The sequence below is a fragment of the Heteronotia binoei genome, chromosome 15 (assembly GCF_032191835.1).
Source record: "Heteronotia binoei isolate CCM8104 ecotype False Entrance Well chromosome 15, APGP_CSIRO_Hbin_v1, whole genome shotgun sequence".
Classification (NCBI taxonomy): Eukaryota; Metazoa; Chordata; class Lepidosauria; order Squamata; family Gekkonidae; genus Heteronotia; species Heteronotia binoei.
Window position 1 is genome coordinate 67,608,756 of NC_083237.1, and position 23,139 is coordinate 67,631,894.

At 47.1% G+C, this 23,139-nt stretch overlaps 1 protein-coding gene across 1 annotated transcript in view; it reads right to left on the reverse strand.

Moving 5' to 3' along the window:
* Positions 1-459: 459 nt before the first annotated feature.
* POLR1A (RNA polymerase I subunit A) overlaps positions 460-23,139 on the reverse strand; it is a 64,673-nt gene continuing 41,993 nt past the window's right edge. Inside the window, exons 26-34 of the mRNA XM_060255424.1 lie at positions 22,062-22,197; positions 21,474-21,628; positions 19,056-19,188; positions 15,584-15,688; positions 9,174-9,422; positions 7,548-7,748; positions 3,055-3,172; positions 1,775-1,939; positions 460-712 (exon numbers count right to left, since the gene is read on the reverse strand). Of these exons, the coding sequence (XP_060111407.1) occupies positions 612-712; positions 1,775-1,939; positions 3,055-3,172; positions 7,548-7,748; positions 9,174-9,422; positions 15,584-15,688; positions 19,056-19,188; positions 21,474-21,628; positions 22,062-22,197 (1,363 nt within the window). The 3' untranslated portion in view covers positions 460-611. The remainder of the gene's footprint in view (positions 713-1,774; positions 1,940-3,054; positions 3,173-7,547; positions 7,749-9,173; positions 9,423-15,583; positions 15,689-19,055; positions 19,189-21,473; positions 21,629-22,061; positions 22,198-23,139) is intronic.

Genomic DNA, 23,139 nt, shown 5'->3' on the forward strand with positions numbered 1-23,139 from the left:
AAGGGTCTCAAGAGAAGTTTTCATGTCATAGAATAGACTCATAGAATCATAGAGTTGGAAGGGACCTCCAGGGTCATCTAGTCCAACCCCCTGCACAATGCAGGAAATACACAAACACCTCCCCCTAAATTCACAGGATCTTCATTGCTGTCAGATGGTCATCTAGCCTCTGTTTAAAAACCTCCAAGGAAGGAGAAGGGGACGGCAAAAGATGACACAGAATAGAATCATAGAGTTGGAAGGGACCTCCAGGGTCATCTAGTCCAACCCCCTGCACAATGCAGGAACCTCACAAACACCTCCCCCTAAATTCACAGGATCTGCCTTGCTGTCAGATGGCCATCCAGCCTCTGTATAAAAACCTCCAAGGAAGGATGCCAGTAAACATCTTGGAAGTAAAATTTAGGGAAGTTAATAATAAGCAAAAGTTCTCACAAAATAACACACACCCCCCAAGCATGGCATAAGACTTCCACTGCTCAATTTAATTCTTAAAGGCACAGGACAGCATTAGAGGTCAGTATTGATATCTACACACAGAGCTGAACGACCACCGTTCCTTCCTGAGAATACATCAGCTTTAAAAGGGCTTTACACAAACACAGAGAGACCTATTTAAGAGGTTGCTTCAGATCAAAGAAGCCAGTCCCTCCTTTGACAACCTTCCCGACCACCAGGCAAGAAGAAGGAGACTGCAGCTCATCGTGGGACCCTGCAAGAAAGAAGAGAAAAGGGGAAGGGATGCCCGTCAGTTAAAGGTGACCAGCCCGGAAGAGAAGCCCCCCTCTTCCCTCGTGCTCCTTTTCTGAAAGTGACGCTATAGAGACACAGGGCTCTGAAGGCTCACAGCTTTAAGTAGCACCTCCATTTCTAGACCTCAACAATGCACAGCTCTAATCCTGCCATAAGGAGCACCTCTTGCTACAGGGAATCCATCCCACTGCACTCTTCTTAAAATGCCCGTCACGAAGAAATAGGCATCTTTTCTGAAAAAGAGCACTTCTGAGATTCATCCCATTAGCATGGGTAAGTTACATTTATGGTGCAGTTCTAAATCCAAGTTGCACACTTAACATCTATTGAAGTCGGGGGGTTTTGAAAGGTGAAGCTCTGCTTAGGACCCCTGTCAGAGACTGGGAGGGGCTGCCCTGAGCCACAGGCTCCCCCCACCCCCGCCAGTGCAGCCACTTCAGGGGCAGCTGGGAGGGCAACCCTCCTCTCTCCCCTGGAGTGACAGCCTGCTCCCTCCCCCCCCCACTACTTTTTGCTTGCCCAGCACCAGTGAGAAGGGCAGGGCTTGCTGACGGCGTGGCCTCTCTTTTTTTTTTGGGGGGGGGGTGTCTTTCAGCCAGGGTTTTTGGGAAGTTAGGCAGGCTCAGCCATGGAGTGAAAGGAAGCGACTTCTGCCCTTAATGTTCTCCTACCCACTCTGGGGAGGAAGAATTCGGTATCAGAACTGATGGTCTAAGAGGCAGCCTCCACTGAAGTCTGTTTCACACAGACCCCCCACAATAGGGTCTGGGCAGTATGTGGAGACTCCCATTTGGGCCAAAAGAAAAGGGCTGTATCTTCTGAGGGGGTGGGGTGAGTTTGCTCTGAGGAGACTCCAATCTGTTGTGAAGGGAATCGGATTTACACACCTCAGGGAAAGAAAAATAAATGGAGGCTACAGCAGAAAGTTCCAAGGCTCTGATATCAAGAGTATGGAACAGGCAGCCAAAAAATGCAGGAACCGTCTGCAAGGTCCCCTTCCATCAGAACTGAAGTTATTTACCCAGCATTGCTGCCTCCTTCAAGAACTTGTAGCTGGTCTCAAATGTCATTTGCTGCAACGGGGAAGGGCTGGACTGCATCCCAAACCGATTGAGCGGTTTGTAAACCCCTTCAAAGCACATGTAGTCTGACACGAGAGAGAGATGTCGAGGATCTACGGCAATCCCTGTTGAAAGGAGAACAAGGAACATCAGAGCATGTAAGAAGGACTTACCCTCCAAAATATTATGGGAAAGTGCAGGGGAGGGGCAGCCACATAAACCCTTCCTGAAATCTGAAGGTTCTCCATCACCATCTCTTATGACACAGCGAGAAAGAAGGCCAATGTGCTTCTCTTGACTAAGAGGCAGGATTATGAGTACAAAATACCCAAAGAAGAAGATATTGGATTTATATCCCGCCCTCCACTCCGAAGAGTCTCAGAGCGGCTCACAATCTCCTTTACCTTCCTCCCCCACAACAGACACCCTGTAAGGTGGGTGGGGCTGGAGAGGGCTCTCACAGCAGCTGCCCTTTCAAGGACAACCTCTGCCAGAGCTATGGCTGACCCAAGGCCATGCTAGCAGGTGCAAGTGGAGGAGTGGGGAATCAAAACCGGTTCTCCCAGATAAGAGTCCGCACACTTAACAACTACACCAAACTGGCTCTCTGGAGCAAAGCTGGAGCAAACTGCGATGGCAATGTGAAGTGACACTTGGACTGTTTTTCTTGCATAGCCTTCTACAGTTCTGGGGAAGCAGCTCCTAGAGACTGCAGCATCTCAGCTGGTTTTAGCCCTCACAGTATGAAACTGTAGTTCTGCTGCCCTGTGGTCATCCATGCCGGTTCTCCTGCTCCTGCACTCTGGGCCCCTGGGCAGGGGGTGCAGATTCACTTCTCCAGCAGGCTCAGGCACTGACTGACAGGCTGAATTGCTTCTTGGTTCTCTGGATGCACCATCTTGTTAAAGTATTTATTTACAACACCGATATCCTTCCTATGTAGCTTTTAGATACAGGACAGTAACTTGTGCAATACAAAACGAAAGGAATTTAGGGAGCTTCAACACTCTAAATAGCTAAGAGATGTGAAAACTAAAGCACACTCAAGCCAAAGGCTCCAGGGGGGCTCCAGCAGAGCAAGAGCCACCCACTGAAATCTGTCTTGCAAATGGGGCCCTTCTGCCTTCCCTCCACTCGGCTGTGGTTCCGTGAGCAGCCCTGCCTTCCATCCCAGGGGGCTCAGGCTGGCCTCTGGCAGGCCCAGACCCCTCCCGACTGACTTGGCCTGCAGCCATCTTACCATACACAGCAAACACATCTTTAATCTCTTTCTCGAGGACTTTCAAGGCGGCCTCGATGCCATAGGTCTGAGCCATTGCATGGATATTGTTGCAATAGAGCCTCCTGAGGTCCAAGACCTAAAATGCAAAACATGACACGGGCTGATGGTCGCCATTCAGCAAAATTCTACTTCGTCCATCTTTTGTGAACTGGCACACAATGATGAAACACAAAGTTTGCAAGGAAAATGTGTCTGGTGCAGAGAGGTAAAGCTGCAGCACTGCAGTTCTATGCTCTGCTCACAACCTGAGTTCTATCCTGGTGGAAGCTGGGTTCAGGTAGCGGCTCGAAGTTGACTAAGCCTTCCATCCTTCCGAGGTTGGTAAAATGAGTACCCAGCTTGCTGGGGGGAAAGTGGAGATGACTGGGAAAGGCAATGACAAACCACCCTGCAGAAAAAGTTTGCCATGAAAACATGATGCAACGTCACTCCAGAGTCGGAAAAAATAGGTTGCTTACCTGTAACTGATGGTCTTTGAGTGGTCATCTGTGCAGTCCCATACATGGGTCTTGCCTTTGGCAACAGATCCATACCTTGGAGACTCCAATAGCTCGCTAGGAGCATCTTTCTTGGTGCGACTTCCGTTTTGCTCTGGGGAGCAGGCATTGACTGGGCATGCCTGGAGTGACTGGAAGACGCACTTCCCACTCAGTTTCTTCCTGCTGCTACTGGCAAAAGCAAAAATTATGTGACCAGGAAGAGCCAGCAGAGGGGAAGGCTGGGTGGGTGTGTGGGACTGCACAGATGACCACTCAAAGATCATCAGTTACAGGCAGGTAAGCAACCTGTTTATCTTCATCGTGGTCTCTCTGCAGTCACACAAATGGGTGATTAGTAAACTGGAAAAAAAGGTGGTGGATGCTGGCATATTTGCATACTCACAGTTTCAGCAGGCACTCACCTGAGGCTATATCAGCAGAAGATGGATTTGAGGACAGCTTGTCCAAAGGAGGAGTCCCGCCTAGCACGAACATCCAAGGCATTGTGGGAGATGAACGTAGACGGGGAGGACCAGGATGCAGTCGCGCAGATGTCCTCCAGGGGGACGCCCTCAAGGAACGCTGATGAGGTCGAGACGGCTCTGGTTGAGTGAGCGCTAAGACCTGCAGGTAAGGGTTGCTTGGCAATCTTGTAGCACAGGCGAATGGCGTTGGCTACCCACTTGGACAATTTCTGGGTAGATATTCTCGAGCTCTTTTGCAGGTTGCCGTAGGCCACGAAGAGGATGGGGACCTTACGGAAGGGCTGTGTAAGAGAGAGATAGAATGCTAGGGCACACTTAACGTCCAGTGTGGCCTGAGTCCTGAGTCCTTGGGGTCAGGAACAAACATAGTGAGGTAGTGCCTGAAAGATGGAAGGTGGACACCACCTTGGGTAGGAAAGCCGGATTCACTCGGAGGACCACCTTATTGTTGTGGAATACCGTGTAAGGCGGATCGGAGCGGAAGGCATTGAGATCGCTGGCTCGTTTGCCCGACGTGAGTGCAACGAGGAGAACAGCCTTCCAAGAGACAAGGTGCAAGGCTGCAGACGCCAAAGGCTCAAAAGGTGGCCTCATAAGTTGGGAGAGAACCAATGACAGACTCCATGCTGGTATGAGAGGTTTTACTGAGGGATGTAGATGAAGCATCCCCTTAAGGAAGAATTTTGATAGGTGTGAGAAAACAGTCTGTCCCTCGACAAGCACATGGAAGGCAGAGATAGCCGACATATGAACCTTTAGGGAAGAGTAGCTGAGGCCCGAGGCCTGTAAGGATAATAGGTACTGTAAGACCATTGGCAGTGGTGAAGTCTTAGGGTCAAGGCGGAGAGAACTTGCATAAGCTTTTGATAAAGTTCCTCATCAAAGGCTCCTTAGAAAGCTCGAGAGTCATGGAGTAAAAGGACAGGACCTCTTGTGGATCAAAAACTGGCTGATTAATAGGAAGCAGAGAGTGAGTATAAATGGGCAGTCTTCGCAGTGAAGCAGGGTAAGCAGTGGGGTGCCGCAGGGCTCAGTACTGGATCCCATGCTCTTTAACTTGTTCATAAATGATTTGGAGTTGGGAGTGAGCAGTGAAGTGGCCAAGTTTGCAGATGACACTAAATTATTCAGGGTGCTGAGAACCAGAGAGGATTGTGAGGCACTCCAAAGGAATCTGTTGAGGCTGGGTGAGTGGGCGTCAACGTGGCAGATGAGGTTCAATGTGGCCAAGTGCAAAGTAATGCACATTGGGGCCAAGAATCCCAGCTACAAATACAAGTTGATGGGGTGTGAACTGGCAGAGACTGACCAAGAGAGAGATCTTGGGGTCATGGTAGATAACTCACTGAAAATGTCAAGACAGTGTGCAATTGCAATTGCAATAAAAAAGGCCAATGCCATGCTGGGAATTATTAGGAAGGGAATTGATAACAAATCAGCCAGTATCATAATGCCCCTGTATAAATAGATGGTGCGATCTCATTTGGAGTACTGTGTGCAGTTCTGGTCGCCGCACCTCAAAAAGGATATTATAGCATTGGAGAAAGTCCAGAAAAGGGCATCTAGAATGATTAAAGGGTTGGAACACTTTCCCTATGAAGAAAGGTTGAAACGCTTGGGGCTCTTTAGCTTGGAGAAACGTCGACTGCGGGGTGACATGATAGAGGTTTACAAGATAATGCATGGGATGGAGAAAGTAGAGAAAGAAGTCCTTTTCTCCCTTTCTCACAATACAAGAACTCGTGGGCATTCGATGAAATTGGTGAGCAGTCAGGTTAAAACGGATAAAAGGAAGTACTTCTTCACCCAAAGGGTGATTAACATGTGGAATTCACTGCCACAGGAGGTGGTGGCGGCTACAAGCACAGCCAGCTTCAAAAGGAGATTGGATAAAAATAAGGAGCAGAGGTCCATCAGTGGCTATTAGCCACAGTGTGTGTGTGTGTGTGTGTGTATAAATTTTTGGGGGCCACTGGTCTGGATGCCGAGGCAGACGATTCCTGCGCTTTTTTGGGAGATGGAGCCGAAGACTCGGAGTGGTGCCAAAACCTTTTAGAGGACTTGTGTCCGGCCTCAGAATGGCAGGAAGCTCCCTTGTCAGGCTTATGCTTTCTCAGAGTCTGAACAGCAGCCAATGCAGACGAATCTCTCGCTTTTTCTGGGGGAGGCGGTAGGGAGGTTGATGCAGGCATTGTCCGGAGGGATTTTTCAAGGAGAAAGCTCTTTAGTTTTGCTGCTCTTTTTTCGCGGCTGTTTTCCGAAGTTGGCGCAATGAGGACAGGATTCGACTCTATGGGCTTCTCCCAGGCAAAACAAGCAGTGAGAATGTCCGTCGGTCATGGGGATTTTAGTCCCGCACCTCCGGCGCTTTTTAAAAGTTGCTTTCCCTTCCATACGCTCCGGACAAGGGAGGGGAGGAAGGGGGAGGGAGAGGGGAAAGAAAGCGCAGTAGTAGGACCCCCCTTTTTTTAGGAACGAAGATGAAAAGGAAGAAAGACACACACAGAAAAAAACAACAAAATAAGATACCACACGAAAGAAAGGAGAAAAACGAGCCAAGGAGAGGAACGCAGCGAGGTAGGTGTTGTCCGAGCGGTGGTTAGGAAGAAACTGAGTGGTAGGTGCGTCTTCCGGTCGCTCCAGGCATGCACAGTCAATGCCTGCTCCCCAGAGTGAAACGGAAGTCGCACCAAGAAAGACACTCCTAGCGAGCTGTTGGAGTCTCCGAGGTATGGATCCGTTGCCGAAGGCAAGAGCCCTGTGTGGGACTGCACAGAGACCACGATGAAGGTCGACCGGTGCTTGCACAGGGGACCACCTTGACCTTGTTAAAAGCGAGACAATAGAGCAGGCCCCTATAACCGAGGCCAAAGGTTGTCCAAGCAGCGCCGACTCCATGGCCTGGAGCATCTGAGGTAGAGGCCAGGTGACGGGGCAGAGCAAGGTCCTTTCCTGGAATCAAACTGCCCCCCAATTTCCATTCTCAAAGGAGTGCAGGTGGCTCCAGTTTTCCCTTTAATACTGCAGGAGCTTCTGAAAACGTTTGCTCAGGACTGAAATAAGGAAACTTGCCAAATGCCTGGTAACCCACACTGGAAAGTACTTTTCTCCTCTCCTCTCTTGGGGCCACGCTGAGTTTTGTTCCCTGCTGCCTGAGACTGGAGTTTGGCAAAGACCAGAGAATGGAACAGAAATGCCCGTCTCATAGACCCGCCATCCCAAGACAACTGGGGGGGATGCTTCCTGCCCCCCCTTGGGTTTCTTAAAAAATGGACGGCTCTTTTCAGCTCTGACAAACTGCTGACCCCAAAAGCCAAGAGCAGAGGTGAGGGGCTTCTTTGCTGAAATCAGCAGCCAGTAGGAGAAAAATTACGAAAAGATCATGCCTTTAGAAAACGATGCAAGATGGGCTCCAGAGAGGAGAAGGGCTGGGCTTCCTTCTCTTTCATGCTGCGGTAGCACAGCAGGCGGCCGCTTGGTCACATACCTCCGTGTGCGGAAAGAGCTCCAGGAGGTTGATGCCCTCGGTCTGCAGAGTGAGCGCCTTCTCTCCCGTTTGGGTGGTGGTTTCATTCAAGAGACAGCGTGTGATCCCTGGGGTCTCGTGAAGGACGGTTTTGTTGACCAAGGAGGTCACCAGGGAGGCCAAGTCAAAGTATTCCTTTGAGAGCGGGAGTTTCAAAGAGACCTGGAAAAGAACACAGGGCAATGAGCAAGCCATCTGTGTCCTGGGGGGGGGGGGGGGGGAGACACACACTGGCTGTCCCAGGACATGGAAAACTTAAGTGCTCGCTCTTTCTTGTATCTCTCTATTTATGTGTGTGTGCATGCGCACAAACACGCATGTCATAGAATCATAGAGTTGGAAGGGACCTCCAGGGTCATCCAGTCCAACCCCCTGCACAATGCGGGAAACTCACAAATACCTCCCCCTAAATTCACAGGACCTTCATTGCTGTCAGATGGTCCTCCAGCCTCTGTTTAAAAACCTCCAAGGAAGGAGAGCCCACCACCTCCCGAGGAGGAAGCCTGTTCCACTGAGGAACCGCTCTGATGGTCAGGAAGGTCTTCCTAATGTTGAGCCGGAAATCCTTTGATTTAATCTCAATCCATTGGTTCTGGTCCTACCTTCTGAGGCCACAGAAAATAATTTCCCACCATCCTCTAGATGGCAGCCCTTCAAGTATTTGAAGATGATGATCATCATATCACCTCTCAGCCGCCTCCTCTCCAGGTTAAACATCCCCAGCTCCTTCAACCTTTCCTCACAGGACTTGGTCTCCAGACCCCTCACCATCTTCCATCTCACCACTTCCTGCCTCCCTATTTAATGTGAGGAGCAATCTGGATCTACTGGGAGGTCCTTCTGGAGAAGCCATGTGGACTTCATGTGCAGCTCAAGATCATTTTTGGCAGAGGCTACACCAGAGACCTTCATGGTGCAAAATACCCCGTGTCCCAGATCTGTCTAAATGTCCCATCACTAACAGTGCCCTGTGGCTTCCCTCACAGAAGGGCCATGGCTGAGCTCCATGTGTGACATGCTTGGGCCACAGAGAGCGTGTTCCTGGCTTTAGAAGGCAACATGGTCAAAACCCCTTCTGTGCCCCCCTTCTTTTGGCACAAAAAGCACCACTGCCGTCCCACAGACAAGACCCCTCTTCTCCCAAGCTAGCCAATGGAGGCAACTGAGCCAACCTTGATGCTTCTGGCTGGGCCTCAATGGCTTGTGCCAGCAACCTGGAAGGTTCACTGCTGTGCCCAGGAGAAAGGTGGGAGGGAAGCAAGATGGTTGGGTTGAGGAGGCCTTAGGAGACTCCTTGTGTTCTGCCGCCTCCCTCCCTTCCGGAGCCTGGCAGAGTCCTGGCCCAGTAGCCCATCCAAAACTTCAGTAAATCTACTTCTCTTCCTCTACAATCAACAATGAGCACATTTCGCCTGACAAATGAGATGCCATTACAATTCACCTTTTCATTTTAAAAAGAAGGAATGCAAGAGGTTCACTGAGAGGCTGCTTATCAACCAGTTAACAGCAAATGTAACACATGAGCGGCCTGACCCCGCCCCCTTCTGGATGCTCCTCCCACTGGCCCACTTTCTCTTGTAACCTCACCTCACACCACCGCTCGTGCTCCGTGTCATACGTGTAGCTCTCAATAGCACTGCAGCTCTCCAGGAAGATGTTAATTCGGAGCTGGATCAATTGACTGGACGTCTTTTTCTTCTTCTGAACCTGCTGGCTGAAGGAAGGATCCTGCTGGTCTCCAGTGGCTTCTGGGTCATCCCTGTTGCTCTCCCACAAGGCAGCCTCCCCCTCCTCCTCCTCCTCCTCCGCGGCCCCTTCATCACTCTCATAATCCACCTGTGGGTGAGAGACGTTCAGAGTATTTCATGCCACTGTGAATGCACTGTGGTTTGTACTGGCATTTTACATTATAGAAGTGATTACCTAAAATACAAAATGCAATATTCTTTTTCTGTTAATGTTATTTATAGTCTGTGTTCCTCAATGAGACTTGAAGTGGATTGCAGAGCTTAAGTCAATGCAACCAACAACATGAGTCAACTAATAAGCAATATGATCAGAACTGCAGAAATCTGAAAGATGGCATAAGAATTAGACATCTTAAATAATGCAGAAAATTATTACATAAGCATAAAACGATGGAGAGATCCAGGTGGGCACCCGTGTTGGTCTGAAGCAGCAGAGCAAACTTCGGGTCTAGTGGGGGAACCCTGAAGACCAATAGAGGTTTTATTCTGGGTTTAAGCTTTTGGTGCAGGCCCACTTTTTCAGATACAATGAAGTGGAAATTCCCAGTCCATACTGACGTAGGTCACGGGCAAGCAGTACATCAGCATACAACATAATGAAGATGTTTAACAGATTCAAGGACCAAACAAGAATAAAAAATATTTATTTTTTATTTATTTACCTTACATTTGTATGTCGCCCACTCCATACGGACTCTGGGTGGCTCACAGTCACAATACCATAATAGCAATGCCTTATGGGTGTCAAGCACGGTTATTCTTTCCCTAAGATGGCTGAAGTATTGTCAAGTAAGAGCTCTGGTTATTCTCCATCACCTACAACCCCTTTCTCACGTCCCTGAAGCATTTTGGCAAAGAATGTTTATCTAACGGAACTGTCTGGCTGTGTCTTAGTGCCCTAACTCCCCCGTTTCATCCCAGGCACTTCACAAGCCTTATCTTGGTCACGGGTTGGTGTTAGAAAGCTATTGCTAGGTAGAGGAAAATTACTGCTTTGCCCTTTGAACCCCAAATTCCAATAGTGTGTGTTTGTAACTTTATGATGCCCTATATAGTATCTTGTAACCTCTGATTTCTCAGTCTTCTCAAAGACAATGCTCTGTATGCAACTTGGAGTTAAATAAAGAAGTTAATTTGAACCAAAACAAAGGACTCTATTATTGAAACTACTCGTGCTTGACATTTTGAGAAGACCTCCTTTCATGTGGGGGTCTTAACCAAATTTGGAAATTTTGAATGGTATGGCAAAGTCCCAGATAACGGAGAAGCTCCCACAGACCCAGGCACTCTGGCACGCAGGGATCCAAATTCCGGAGCAGTACCCAAGCGCCCCCCGTGGCAGGAGACAAGTCACCAGGAGACAAGTTGTGAGAGGCTCGCTGCTGAACGTACAGCGTTTATTCATCACTCCAAAGGATTGGGGCCCTCGCAGATCAACCACTTTGATGGACGAGAAGCCGGAACGCAGGGAGGCGATTCTGGAACTCCCACCTTTGAGAGTAAGGTCCGAGAAAGAAAATCCGGGAACCACTGAAGTGAGTGGGGTGATGGCTGGGAGGATCGGGTCTGTGCCCCGATCCCCGATGAGGAAGAAGAACAAGACCCAGACCCACGGGACCTCTTTCAACTCATCAGATTCCAGATGTTGGAGATCGCACAGAACCTGAGGGAAGAGATGCGGGCGCACAATGACTTCGTGGTGTGCAAAATGAGGCTGCAGATTAACCAGATGCTGAATCCCCCAGCACTGCTGGGGGGGGGGGTACTGGTGGCCCAGCAACCACTGCAGCGACCTCCCCAGCAGCCGCCTCCACCTCAACCATTGCAGCCAGTCTCACCTGTAGACTATGGGAGAGGCCGAGAATTGACGACTACTTTCGATGGTGACCTGGAGGTAGGATACTTTACTATTCAAGCCAACAGCTTCATGTACTACTGGGGCCACACCTTCCCAGACAAATTCAGCAGAGTGGATTACCTGGGCTCCAAACTGAAAGGAGCGGCCAAAAGGTGGTACATGAGCCTCTACGAAACATGCAGCCCTGAATTAGACACGGTGGCGGCATTCCTACGAGCCATACTTATATAGTATGAAGACCTCCTACAAGAGACCCGAGCGCTGACTGCCCTCGGAGACATGGAGCAAGGATTCCGGTTGGTGAGAGGGTACCCGGTGAGAGAGTATTAGGCCAATGCAGTGAAAGTATGAGGGTGGCACGAGCAAATGAAAATCGAACAATTCCAGTGGGGCCTGAATGCAAGGCATCCTGGATCGAGCCCGCCACAATGGATGAGAATAACAGGAACTTTATTTTTCATAGCATTGACTTTAATGAACCTGGGGCTAAAAAGGTTCATACACGCAAGAGCTTTGCTAGACTTGGGGTGCACTAGGGACATCATTACCCCGAAACTGGTTGAGGCATTAGGCCTTCAGACTAATCCCCTGCATCACCCCATCCAATTCAAACAGATGGATGGGACCATAATGAAAGGGGAGCCGTGCACCCACCTGAAGCAAGGAATTAGGCAGATCAAATCCACAAGTAGCCACCTCCATTTTGTAACCTAAGGGCAGAGTGAATGCTACAGTGAGGGCTTCAAAATGGCTGATTTTCCCGCCTTTTACTTTTCCTGCCTAAAGGCCAAATAACCCAGAAGGGAAAAGGTGCAGGGAAATGGTAAACCCTGTACTATAAAGCAAGACACGTGGGAGATTTTTGGTAGCCTTTCCCAATGCCTGTCCTTTAGACCACAGTCTGGGTCCAGGCAAGAGGAAAAGGGTCTTGATATCATCAGTGTGGAGACTGTTTGGCCAAGTTTGGCCGAGTTTGCAGATGACACTAAATTGTTCAGGGTGGTGAGAACCAGAGAGGATTGTGAGGAACTCCAAAGGGATCTGTTGAGGCTGGGTGAGTGGGCGTCAACGTGGCAGATGCGGTTCAATGTGGCCAGGTGCAAAGTAATGCACATTGAGGCCAAAAATCCTAGCTACAAATACATGTTGATGGGGTGTGAACTGGCAGAGACTGACCAAGACAGAGATCTTGGGGTCATGGTAGATAACTCACTGAAAATGTCAAGATAGTGCGCGTTTGCAATAAAAAAGGCCAACACCATGCTGGGAATTATTAGGAAGGGAATTGAAAACAAATCAGCCAGTATCATAATGCCCCTGTATAAATCGATGGTGCGGTCTCATTTGGAGTACTGTGTGCAGTTCTGGTCGCCGCACCTCAAAAAGGATATTATAGATTGGAGAAAGTCCAGAAAAGGGCAACTAGAATGATTAAAGGGCTGGAACACTTTCCCTACGAAGAAAGGTTGAAACGCTTGGGGCTCTTTAGCTTGGAGAAACGTCGACTGCGGGGTGACATGATAGAGGTTTACAAGATCATGCATGGGATGGAGAAAGTAGAGAAAGAAGTACTTTTCTCCCTTTCTCACAATACAAGAACTCGTGGGCATTCGATGAAATTGCTGAGCAGTCAGGTTAAAAAGGATAAAAGGAAGTCCTTCACCCAAAGGGTGATTAACATGTGGAATTCACTGCCACAGGAGGTGGTGGCGGCCACAAGCATAGCCACCTTCAAGAGGGGGCTAGATAAAAAAAGGAGCAGAGGTCCATCAGTGGCTATTAGCCACAGTGTGTATATGTGTGTGTGTGTATATATATAGATATATATAGATATATATTTTTGGCCACTGTGTGACACAGAGTGTTGGACTGGATGGGCCATTGGCCTGATCTAACATGGCTTCTCTTATGTTCTGATGTGACACAGAGTGTTGGACTGGATGGGCCATTGGCCTGATCTAACATGGCTTCTCTTATGTTCTGATGTGACACAGAGTGTTGGACTGGATGGGCCATTGGCCTGATCCAACATGGCTTCTCTTATGTTCTGATGTGACACAGAGTGTTGGACTGGAGGGGCCATTGGCCTGATCTAACATGGCTTCTCTTATGTTCTGATGTGACACAGAGTGTTGGACTGGAGGGGCCATTGGCCTGATCTAACATGGCTTCTCTTATGTTCTTCTGTGACACAGAGTGTTGGACTGGATGGGCCATTGGCCTGATCCAACATGGCTTCTCTTATGTTCTTATGTCTGCCCCAGTCAGGAGGGCCTCTAGAGTGCAGCCTGGGGTAAGCCCTGTAGAGGTATTGAAGTTGTGTTTGGTCCCATGAATGCATCCTTGGGGGGAGGGGGAGTGCCACTGTTAGAAGTGATCCTTGCCATAGTGATCCCCATGGTAGGGACTGGTAGGTTGCCGAGTCAGGTTGAGTTGTTTGATGTTGGAGTCTAGGAGGTGAGAGGTTTGAGCGGTGCCAGATGGTTGTTTCTGTTCCAGAAAGTTCACCTGACATGGTGGCAAAGCTATGATTTGTGTAGGGTCCAAAGTAGATGGTACTGAGTCCAGTAAGATGGAGTCTATGAGGTGTCTATGATGAGTCAGCAGGTCCATGGGGGAACTCGGTGGCTTCATTTTCTTGCAGGAGTGCAAGCGGTGGTCTTTGCTCGACTTGTGGTCTTTGTCCTCTTTGTGCTCTTTTGTGGGGAAGGTTGAGGATGTGGTGGTATTGGCTGCCGAGGGAGACAATGGCAGTTTTGCCAGGGAGGTCAATGAAGTTGATACTAAGGCAGTGGTGCCCCCTGTCACAGACTTGGCATCCATTTTAGGTGGCGCTAAGACTGATTCAAAAAGGGTGGTTTGTAAGTGAGTAGCCCTGTTCTTCCACTTTTGTTTGTTGTGAAGCAATGTGGGCAAGTATCAGTGCATTGTGCCTTGCTAAGGCACAGAGAATGTCCATCCAAAGGAGCGAGTTTATTCCTGCACCTGGAGCAGTGTTTGAGGAGGCAAGTCCTCTCCGTGCAGTGGTCAGAAAAGAACTGGTGGGATCTCTGCCCTCTGCCCCTGAGTGTGCACGGTCAGTGGAACTCCTGGGCATGCTCGGAGGCTGGGATGAAAGACCCCTCTACTGATTGGAGCTGGCACAGGAGCCTTGGCTCCCAAGGGTGTGCTGCTCAGAGACCACCAGAAAGATTCATTTCACCTTCCGGGGAGGATGTCCTGGCATTGGCTGACAGAATCATCAGCCCGATGCTTCGAAATGCTTCAAGAGTGGTGAATATTAACAGTCCCTCTACCACCTTTGTCTCCCAGGAGAGAATTCTGGAAGATTCCACCAGCTATTTTGATGTGTTTCACCTTGGTAATTCATCTCAATAAATCAAGCGTCATAATTTAAGAGTACAGAAACTGTGTCCATGTGGGCAATTGCCACTATATTGCCCACTTAATTATAGCAAAATATATAGTGATGACAACCGTCATCTATGGCTCCGAAATCGTGGGCTTTATACCGTCATCACCTGCGACTCCTTGAGCGCTTTCATCAGCGCTGCCTTCACACCATCCTCAACATCCACTGGAGTGACTTTGTGACCAACACTGAAGTCCTCAAGCGGGCGGAGGTTACAAGCATCGAGGCACTGCTGTTGAAGACGCAGCTGCACTGGGCAGGGCATATTTCTAGGATGGAAAACCACCGCCTTCCCAAGATTGCTCTGTATGGTGAACTTTCCACCGGCCATCGAAATAGAGGGGCACCAAAGAAGAGGTACAAGGACTCCTTGAAGAAATCCCTTGGCACCTGTCACATCAACCATCACCAGTGGTCTGACCTAGCCTCAGATCGCAAAGCATGGAGGCACACCATCCACCAGGCAGTCTCTTCCTTTGAGAACGCACGCATAGCTGGTCTTGAGGACAAAAGGAGATTGAGGAAGAATCGCACTGCTACAGCACCAACCCCAAATCAGACTTTTCCCTTCAGCCACTGTGGCCGGATCTGCCTGTCCCACATTGGTCTTGTCAGCCACCAGCGAGCCTGCAGCAGACGTGGACTACTGCACCCTTCTTAAATCTTCGTTCGCGAAGTCAAGCCGAGAGAGAGAAATTATAGCAACAACAAACCCCTCAAGCACAAGAGCAAACCAACTTCAATTGCTTCTGAGAACCATCCAGCTGACAGTGGCCACGCTGAAGCTGCGCTCTGTGAACACAGTCGACTGCCTTCTTCAAACTGGCATCTCTGAACAGCACTCCAGCATCAAAGCACGTAAAGAGAGGTCAGAACATCAGAGCAGTTCCTTTGCTGCTTCCACAGTTCTGTTCATCCCGCCTCCGTAGACAGAGGGCTTTTGAATGGGCTCTTGCCAAAACAAGCATGGAAGCCTTACCTCCTCTTCTTGCTTCTCCCTCCTCCTTGCATCTGTAGCATCAGCATCCCCTTCATCAATTTCACTGTCAGGAACTCTCTCTTCTTTCTCAGCGTTATCGTCAGCCTATCCCAAAACGAAGAGGGGAAATAAGTTAAGAACTCCTGTTTTAGTCCTGTTGCTAGAAGGCAGAACACTACTAAGCAAAGTACTCCATATACAAGAATGCCACGTACAGAAGTGGATGGCAGCGCTCCCGCTAGGGTACGCTTCTTTAACTCCAGCATCAGAATGATCTTTTAAAGATCATTCTACAAAACTTTCATTATTTGCAGATGATCTAGTTATTTTTACCACACACACAGAACACTCTCTTCAGGCAATTTCAAATCAGCTACACCATTTCTCTTTAGTTTCGGGCCAGGAATACATTCATTTCCATTTTGACTATAAGTGGCCGGCTAAATATTGGACCTATCTAGGGGTGAACATCCCTGTAAATCTTGGTGAACTATTTAAATACAATCATCATTTTCTAAACAAATCCATAATGTCACTCCAGCAAAACAAATCTTCTAACTTCACCCCTAGGATAGAAAAAATTCAAATATTAAAATCCTTCATTTTCCCTAAATTTCTATTTTTATTTAGAGCCCTTCCAATCCTTATCCCAGCAGATCTCTTGAAAACCTGGAAGCGTTCTTTTATTTTCTACCTCTGGAATAAGAAATCACCTAGAATTAGTTACAACGCCCTGATTCACCCTTCAGATCAAGGAGGACTCGCCCTTCCGGATCTCAAACGGTACTACGAAGCAGCTATTTTATCTGGCCTTCTCAAACAATACAATTCAAATTTTAAATCAGACTGGAAACTGATTGAACATGAATATTTAGACAATAGATCTTTTCAAAGTATTCTTTGGGAAACACCGAGTAAGAGACGACCCAATTCCTTAAACAACCCTTTTCTAAAAGCCGCCCTATCCATTTGTGACAAACTAAAGCCTCACCTTCACCTATCTCTCACCCAACTGTGGTTTCAACCTGGTTTTTCTACAAACTCCTTTCATATCTGGAAATCTTTCAGCCTAGTAAGTTTTCCTGACATACTTTCAGATGGTAAGCTCCTGAGAAAAAGCCAGTTAGAAGACAAAATTCACCACCCCTTTAATTGGTTTTAATATCTACAGGTAAAACACCTTATTGAGCAGGTATCAAAATCTCATAATTTGGCTAGGCCTCTTACTTTTTTTGAACAATTCCTGTCTAATTCACCTGCTGCATTCAAAGGCTTAGTCTCCTTCTTATACAAAGGCTTACATAATTCTTGTAGACTGCACACACCCTCCCTCTTATCAGTGCCCGTGGCATTTAGACTGTCAAGCACAATTTACCAATGATCAGTGGCATCATATCTGGTCTTCTCACTCATACACTCTTCCTCCTTAAATATTCAAAGACTAAATTATAAAATATTATTGAGGCGGTACATAACACCCAAAAAATTACGCCGTATATCATCAGAACATCCTCCCTATTGTTGGAAAGGTTGTGGGAGGGAGGCAGACTTCTTACATTGCTGCTGGCACTGTAAATTTGTTAAAGAATTCTGGATTTCACTTGTATCACATATCAAAACTATCACTGGTTACACCATCCCATTAGACCTATGGCCTGATTTAATAATTTCACAGTTTAGCAAATCTTTAATTTCAACTTTACTTATGACTGCCAAAATGGTCATAGCTAAGAATTGGAAGACCTCTGGTCCGTTATATATTAAATTTTGGTACTCAACAATATGGGAATTTTATTCCATGGACAAATCCTAGACTCTATAGCCCCTTCAGATAGATCTAATACTCCTAAGAACTTATTGCTCAAATGGCTACCTTTCCTTGAGTCATCTTTTTCTCAAACACCTGCTGCTAGAGCCTATATACCATCTTGACTATACGCTATTATTAATTTTATGTAAGGTATCCTATTTAGACAATCATTTATACACTTTAATAACTTTTAAATTACTTTTAAATAATTTAACTTTGCAATCCAGAAAGTATTGGATCTCATTGTTATTATGTTTTTCATTTACACTGGTATCATTGCTGCTGACAAATGTTTGTGGTTGTTGTTGTTATAAAGTTATATTTCAATAAAATTTAATTAAAATTTAAAAAAAAATAGAGCTGGGTGTCATCTGCCAATTGGTGTCATCTGCATATTGGTGACACCCCAGCCCATATCTCCTGGCAATCTGGGCAAGGGGGCGCATGTAGATGTTAAATAACATCGGGGACAGAACTGCCCCTTGTGGCACACCACATATGAGTGAGTGCCTCCAGGATGATTCTTCCCCTATCACCACCCTTTGTCCCCGATCTTGGAGGAAAGAGGCCAGCCATTGCACAGCACACCCCTGAATCCCCATGTCGGCGAGGTGGCTAAACAGTGGCTGGTGGTCAACCGTACCAAATGCGGCTGACAGATCTAACAACAGCTGATTCGGCTGGGTCTGCAGTTGACTTATAAATTTACAAATTAGAAGTTAAGATCACAATTTGGAAGCATCTTTATTTTGATATTTTTAATGTATTTTTCTCTCTTCTCCTGCTTTTACATATGTTTGAATATTGGGTGGGCATTGTCCCTAATAATTTAAATTAATTTGAATAGTATTTAAGAGATATGTCTTATTTCTATTGGCTTATAGTAAGTTAGGCAAAATTTTAGCCATGTAAAGAATTAGTTTAGTGTTTTTTTTCTGTTCAAATTTGGTTAAAGCAATTTAGCAGAGGTTATGTCATAATTAAGCATTCTCTCTTTCTTGGGTAGTAAACAAGCTTGTATGGTAGATTAAGACTTCTTGTTTTCTCTCCTCTCTTTATAAGTACTATGGCATTTGAACATATGTTGTCTCCAAGAATGTTTAATTAATTTTGAATAACTTTTTTTACAATTTATGGTATCTTAGAGAATAAATTTGCTGCATATAACATTGGAGATCTGCTTTTCACATTTTGCTTGGAATTCTCATTAGAATAGATAGTCAAAGGGTTGTATTGAGAAGTTATCTTATCTTTTGGTAGTAATGAGCTTGTGTGACAGACTAAAAATCTTTCCTCACTTTCTCCTTCACATTTTCTTTTCTTGTTTTTAATTGTTCTGCTTGTTATTTTTCCTTCCTCTTTTTGTTTCTTTCTTTCTTCTTATAGGTATTAAAGACAAATGGATATGATCTCTAATTTGTTTAACAGAACTGTAAGAAATCATAAAAGGTCACAAAACATTTGTAGAATTTAATGGTAATATTTGGTTACGATACGGTAGCTTGCAGGTATAATGAATCTTATAGCTTTTTCTGTAGTAGAAATAACTGTAGTGTGTATATTTTATTTTTCTTTGGTATTGTTCCCTCTCTCCCCCCTCCCCTTCTGTTTAAACTTAATAAAAAACTTGAAACATCAAGGGACTAGTGCAACTCAGTTTACCTGGTTTTCTTGGGATGCTCCAACTTCCCCATCACCAGCTAAGTCCCTGTTATTTGCTCTCTGAGTGCCGACTTTGCATGAGATCAGCTTTGAACTCTTCTTCTTAATCGTTTCCAGTAAGATTTTGAAGAAACTGGCGGGGGGGGGGGAGAAGAGAAAAACAATGCCAATCTGGATTTTTAGCTATGCAATCCATGCCTGTCCATAACTCTGTAAATACAATGGATATAGTTCATTTTCCTACCAACTTGTTTTCTATAACAAAAACACGCCTTTTCTTTTCACTCTGACAACCCCAAAAGCCAATTTTCTCACTCTTCATTAAGACAGCAGTCTTTAAGAATGCAGAAGACCTCTTTTATCTTTTAAAGGCAAGAGCAATTACCTTTGTCTGAGGATTGGAAACCTCGAGCAGCAGCATTTGGAGCAGGGGGCTAGCTTTTGGGTGGCCCACTCAGGTGTGGATCCTGACCATCCTGGGAGCTCACTGGGCAACTTTGGGTCTGCCTCTGCTGCCCCTCCCCCGCCCCGAGGCATGCCCACTTCACAGGGTGGCAGTTGTGGAGGAAGGGAAAACACGATGGGGCAACTTCAGGTTCCCACTGGGGAGAAAAGCAGGCCATGAATATCTATAATAAATCTGAGATAGTACAAAGGGAAATAAGCCGGGATTGCAGAATGGACACTGAGCTAGATGTAGCACAGATCCACAGGGCTGCTATACCAAAAATACATCAGAGAAAAGCGTTCCACAAGATATCGTCAATTCCTGGTACATCGCTCCTTTGCCACCCCAAAACAAAGGCCAGGAATGAGGAAGGTTTCCTGCCCCCCTCTTCTACAAAGTCCTTTGTAATGGATACTGTAAGATGGTTACCACTCCTTCAAAGCCCATCTAGTCCTAACCAATCCTCCCTCTAAGCTGAGGAGTCTTGAGAGCAAAAACTCTGCTTTGTGAGTTCCTGGCATGAAAGTTGTGAGTGACTTTGTGGTTTGGATCCTGTTACCGTTAGGTGGATCTGTAACTGGTTGTCAGATAGCACCCAAAGAGTGCTTGTGAATGGTTCCTCATCCTCTTGGAGAGGAGTGACAAGTGGAGTGCCTCAAGGATCTGTCCTGGGATCTGTTTTGTTCAACATCTTTATCAGTAATTTGGATGAAGGACTAGAGGGAATGCTTATTAAATTTGCAGATGGTACTGAATTTGGAAGGGTCACAAATACAGTAGAAGACAGAAACAGGATACAGGATGATCTTGACAGGATGGAAAACTAGCCTAAAACCAATAGAATGAATTTTAACAGGGATAAATGTAAAGTTCTGCATTTAGGTAGGAAAAATCCAATGCATGGTTATAGGATGGGGGAGACTTGTCTTAGCAGTAGTATGTGCGAAAAAGATCTAGGGGTCTTAGTGGATCATACGCTGAACACGAGTCAACAGTGTGATGAGGTGGCTAAAAAAGGCAAATGCAATTTTGGGCTGTATCAACAGAAGTATAGTGTCCAGATCATGTGATGTGATGGTATCGCTTTACTCTGCTCTGGTAAGACCTCATCTGGAGTATTGTGTTTAGTTTTGGGCACCACATTTTAAGAAGGATATAGACAAGCTGGAATGGGTCCAGAGGAGGGTGACAAAGATGGTGACGGATCTGGAGACCAAGTCCTATGAGGAAAGGCTGAAGGAGCTGGGGATGTTTAGTCTGAAGAGGAGGCGGCTGAGAGGTGATAGGATCATCATCTTCAAGTACTTGAAGGGCTGTCATCTAGAGGATGGTGTGGAATTGTTTTCTGTGGCTTTGGAAGGTAGGACCAGAACCAGCGAGTTGAAATTAAATCTAAAGAGTTTCCGGCTCAACATTAGGAAGAACTTCCTGACCGTTAGAGCGGTTCCTCAGTGGAACAGGCTTCCTCCTTGGGAGGTGGTGGGCTCTCCTTCCTTGGAGGTTTTTAAACAGAGGCTGGATGGCCATCTGACAGCAATGCAGATCCTGTGAATTTGAGGTAGGTATTTGTGGGTTTCCTGCATTGTGCATTTGAGAACGCACGCATAGCTGGTCTTGAGGACAAAAGGAGATTGAGGAAGAATCGCACTGCTACAGCACCAACCCTAAATCAGACTTTTCCCTGCAGCCACTGTGGCCGGACCTGCCTGTCCCGCATTGGTCTTGTCAGCCACCAGCGAGCCTGCAGCAGACATGGACTATTGCACCCTTCTTAAATCTTCGTTCGCGAAGCCAAGCCGAGAGAGAGAGAGAGCATTGTGCAGGGGGTTGGACTGGATGACCCTGGAGGTCCCTTCCAACTCTATGATTCTATGAAATATTTTAAATAATCATGTCATAATTATTCTGTTGATAACTCTGCAGCCTGAAGATGACGTCTGGAGAAGGAACGGGCAGCAGAAGACACTGACCTTGTCTCCATATACTTCAAGATGTCCCTTGGCTTCACAAACATCTCCTGGTAACATTCATGTGGCAAAAAAGTGAATTTGATGGTATAGAGACGGTGCTTGTTGAGCTTATTCTCCAAACACACAGACTCCCGAATAGCCACTTCCTGTAACACCTGAAACAATAAGCAGAATGTCTCGCTCAGGAATGGCCGAACTAGCTTCCTGGAAGAGCCGCAAGACACGAATGTCAGATGACTGAGAAGGAGGGAGGGGAGGAAGGAAGGAAGGAAGGAAGGAAGGAAAATAGATGGGAGAGCGAGGGAGAGGTGGAAAGAAAGCAATTTAAACTTTAAATGCATTCTCCAAGCTGCTGGCTGGCTTGGCTTGTGGAAGTGATTTAAAGAGAGAAAAGCCTTCTCCAAGCCAGCTGACAAGGCGATGGGGGCTTTGGGAGCCACACAATGTGTGAAAGAGCCACACTTGGGCCACTCCTGGCCTAGCTATTCCCACGCCGTGCCCATTTATCTTGTGTCCCGGAGCAACAGAATTCCTTGCTGGGTGAAGAACGGCAGACTCTTCATTCCACGATTAGAGAGTCAGACTGACCTCTGCCAGGCACACTCTGGTGAGCTGCTTCTTGAGTCCCTTTGCCCTCTGGTGAGCTGTCTTCGTATTTAGCACCGGGATGCTCATCATGGGGGTTTTAATCTTGGCACTGGCTACCATCAGGATCTCCCGCAACCTGGACCAAAGAATCATCAAACATTTAGCCGCAACGATGTGAAATACTCAAACACTTTATTAATGTCAGGGAGCCCAGGAAAAGCAGAACTCAGGGCCTGAGGTCCTAGTTAAGGCCCCCCTCTCCAGGCTGCCACCAGTCCCTCGGACTATTCCCCACAGCTCCAGAGTCAAGGGACAAAGCTCTGAGCCTCCCAGGGAATCTTTCCAGAAAGTCGACCCTGCAAGGCTGGCTTGCAGTTCTGAGTTTCCAAACAAAAGTGAGCAGCCCAAGACTTCCGGATTTAGCTTTTGAGGCTGTGAGAGAAGGATCCACACCAGGTTAAAAAATAAAGATTTTATTAAACATGGGATGATATTGTAAAAGATATGACATGTGAAGGAAGAAAACAATATGCTGGCATAACTCAACTTAACAGCCCAATTTAACTCAGCATCCAGCTCTGCTTCTCAGAAGCAGGAAGTTCTCATTCGGAGGCCTCAGCTACCCCTGAGAGCCCACACACCATGGCTGAGAAGGGAGGGGGGAAGCAGGGGACTCCGACCCAAGGGGCATACAAAAGCACTGTGATAAAGACTTGTGGGTTTCACTCACAGTGGGCGCTTGTGTTCTGTTAACCTGTACAGTGTGTTTCCCCCTTGTTCTGTCTCCTTGTCATCAATGGCAAAGGAAAGTGCCATCAAGCCACAGATGTCCTAGGAAGACAAGAGGCAAACAAGGCTGCTTTGCCATTCCCTGCCTCTGTGGGGCAGCCCTGGACTTCCTGGGTGGTCTCCCGGGTTCAAGTCCGCCCCAAGGCTGATCCTGCTACAATGAGATTTGGACAGCCTCAGCCATCTAGGGCAGGGCTGCTTGCACCCAAGACAAACCGTTTCTTTCAGAAGACACCCCGACAGTTCAAGCTCACCAAACAGACACCTTTCCCTGGGCCGGCTTGTATGC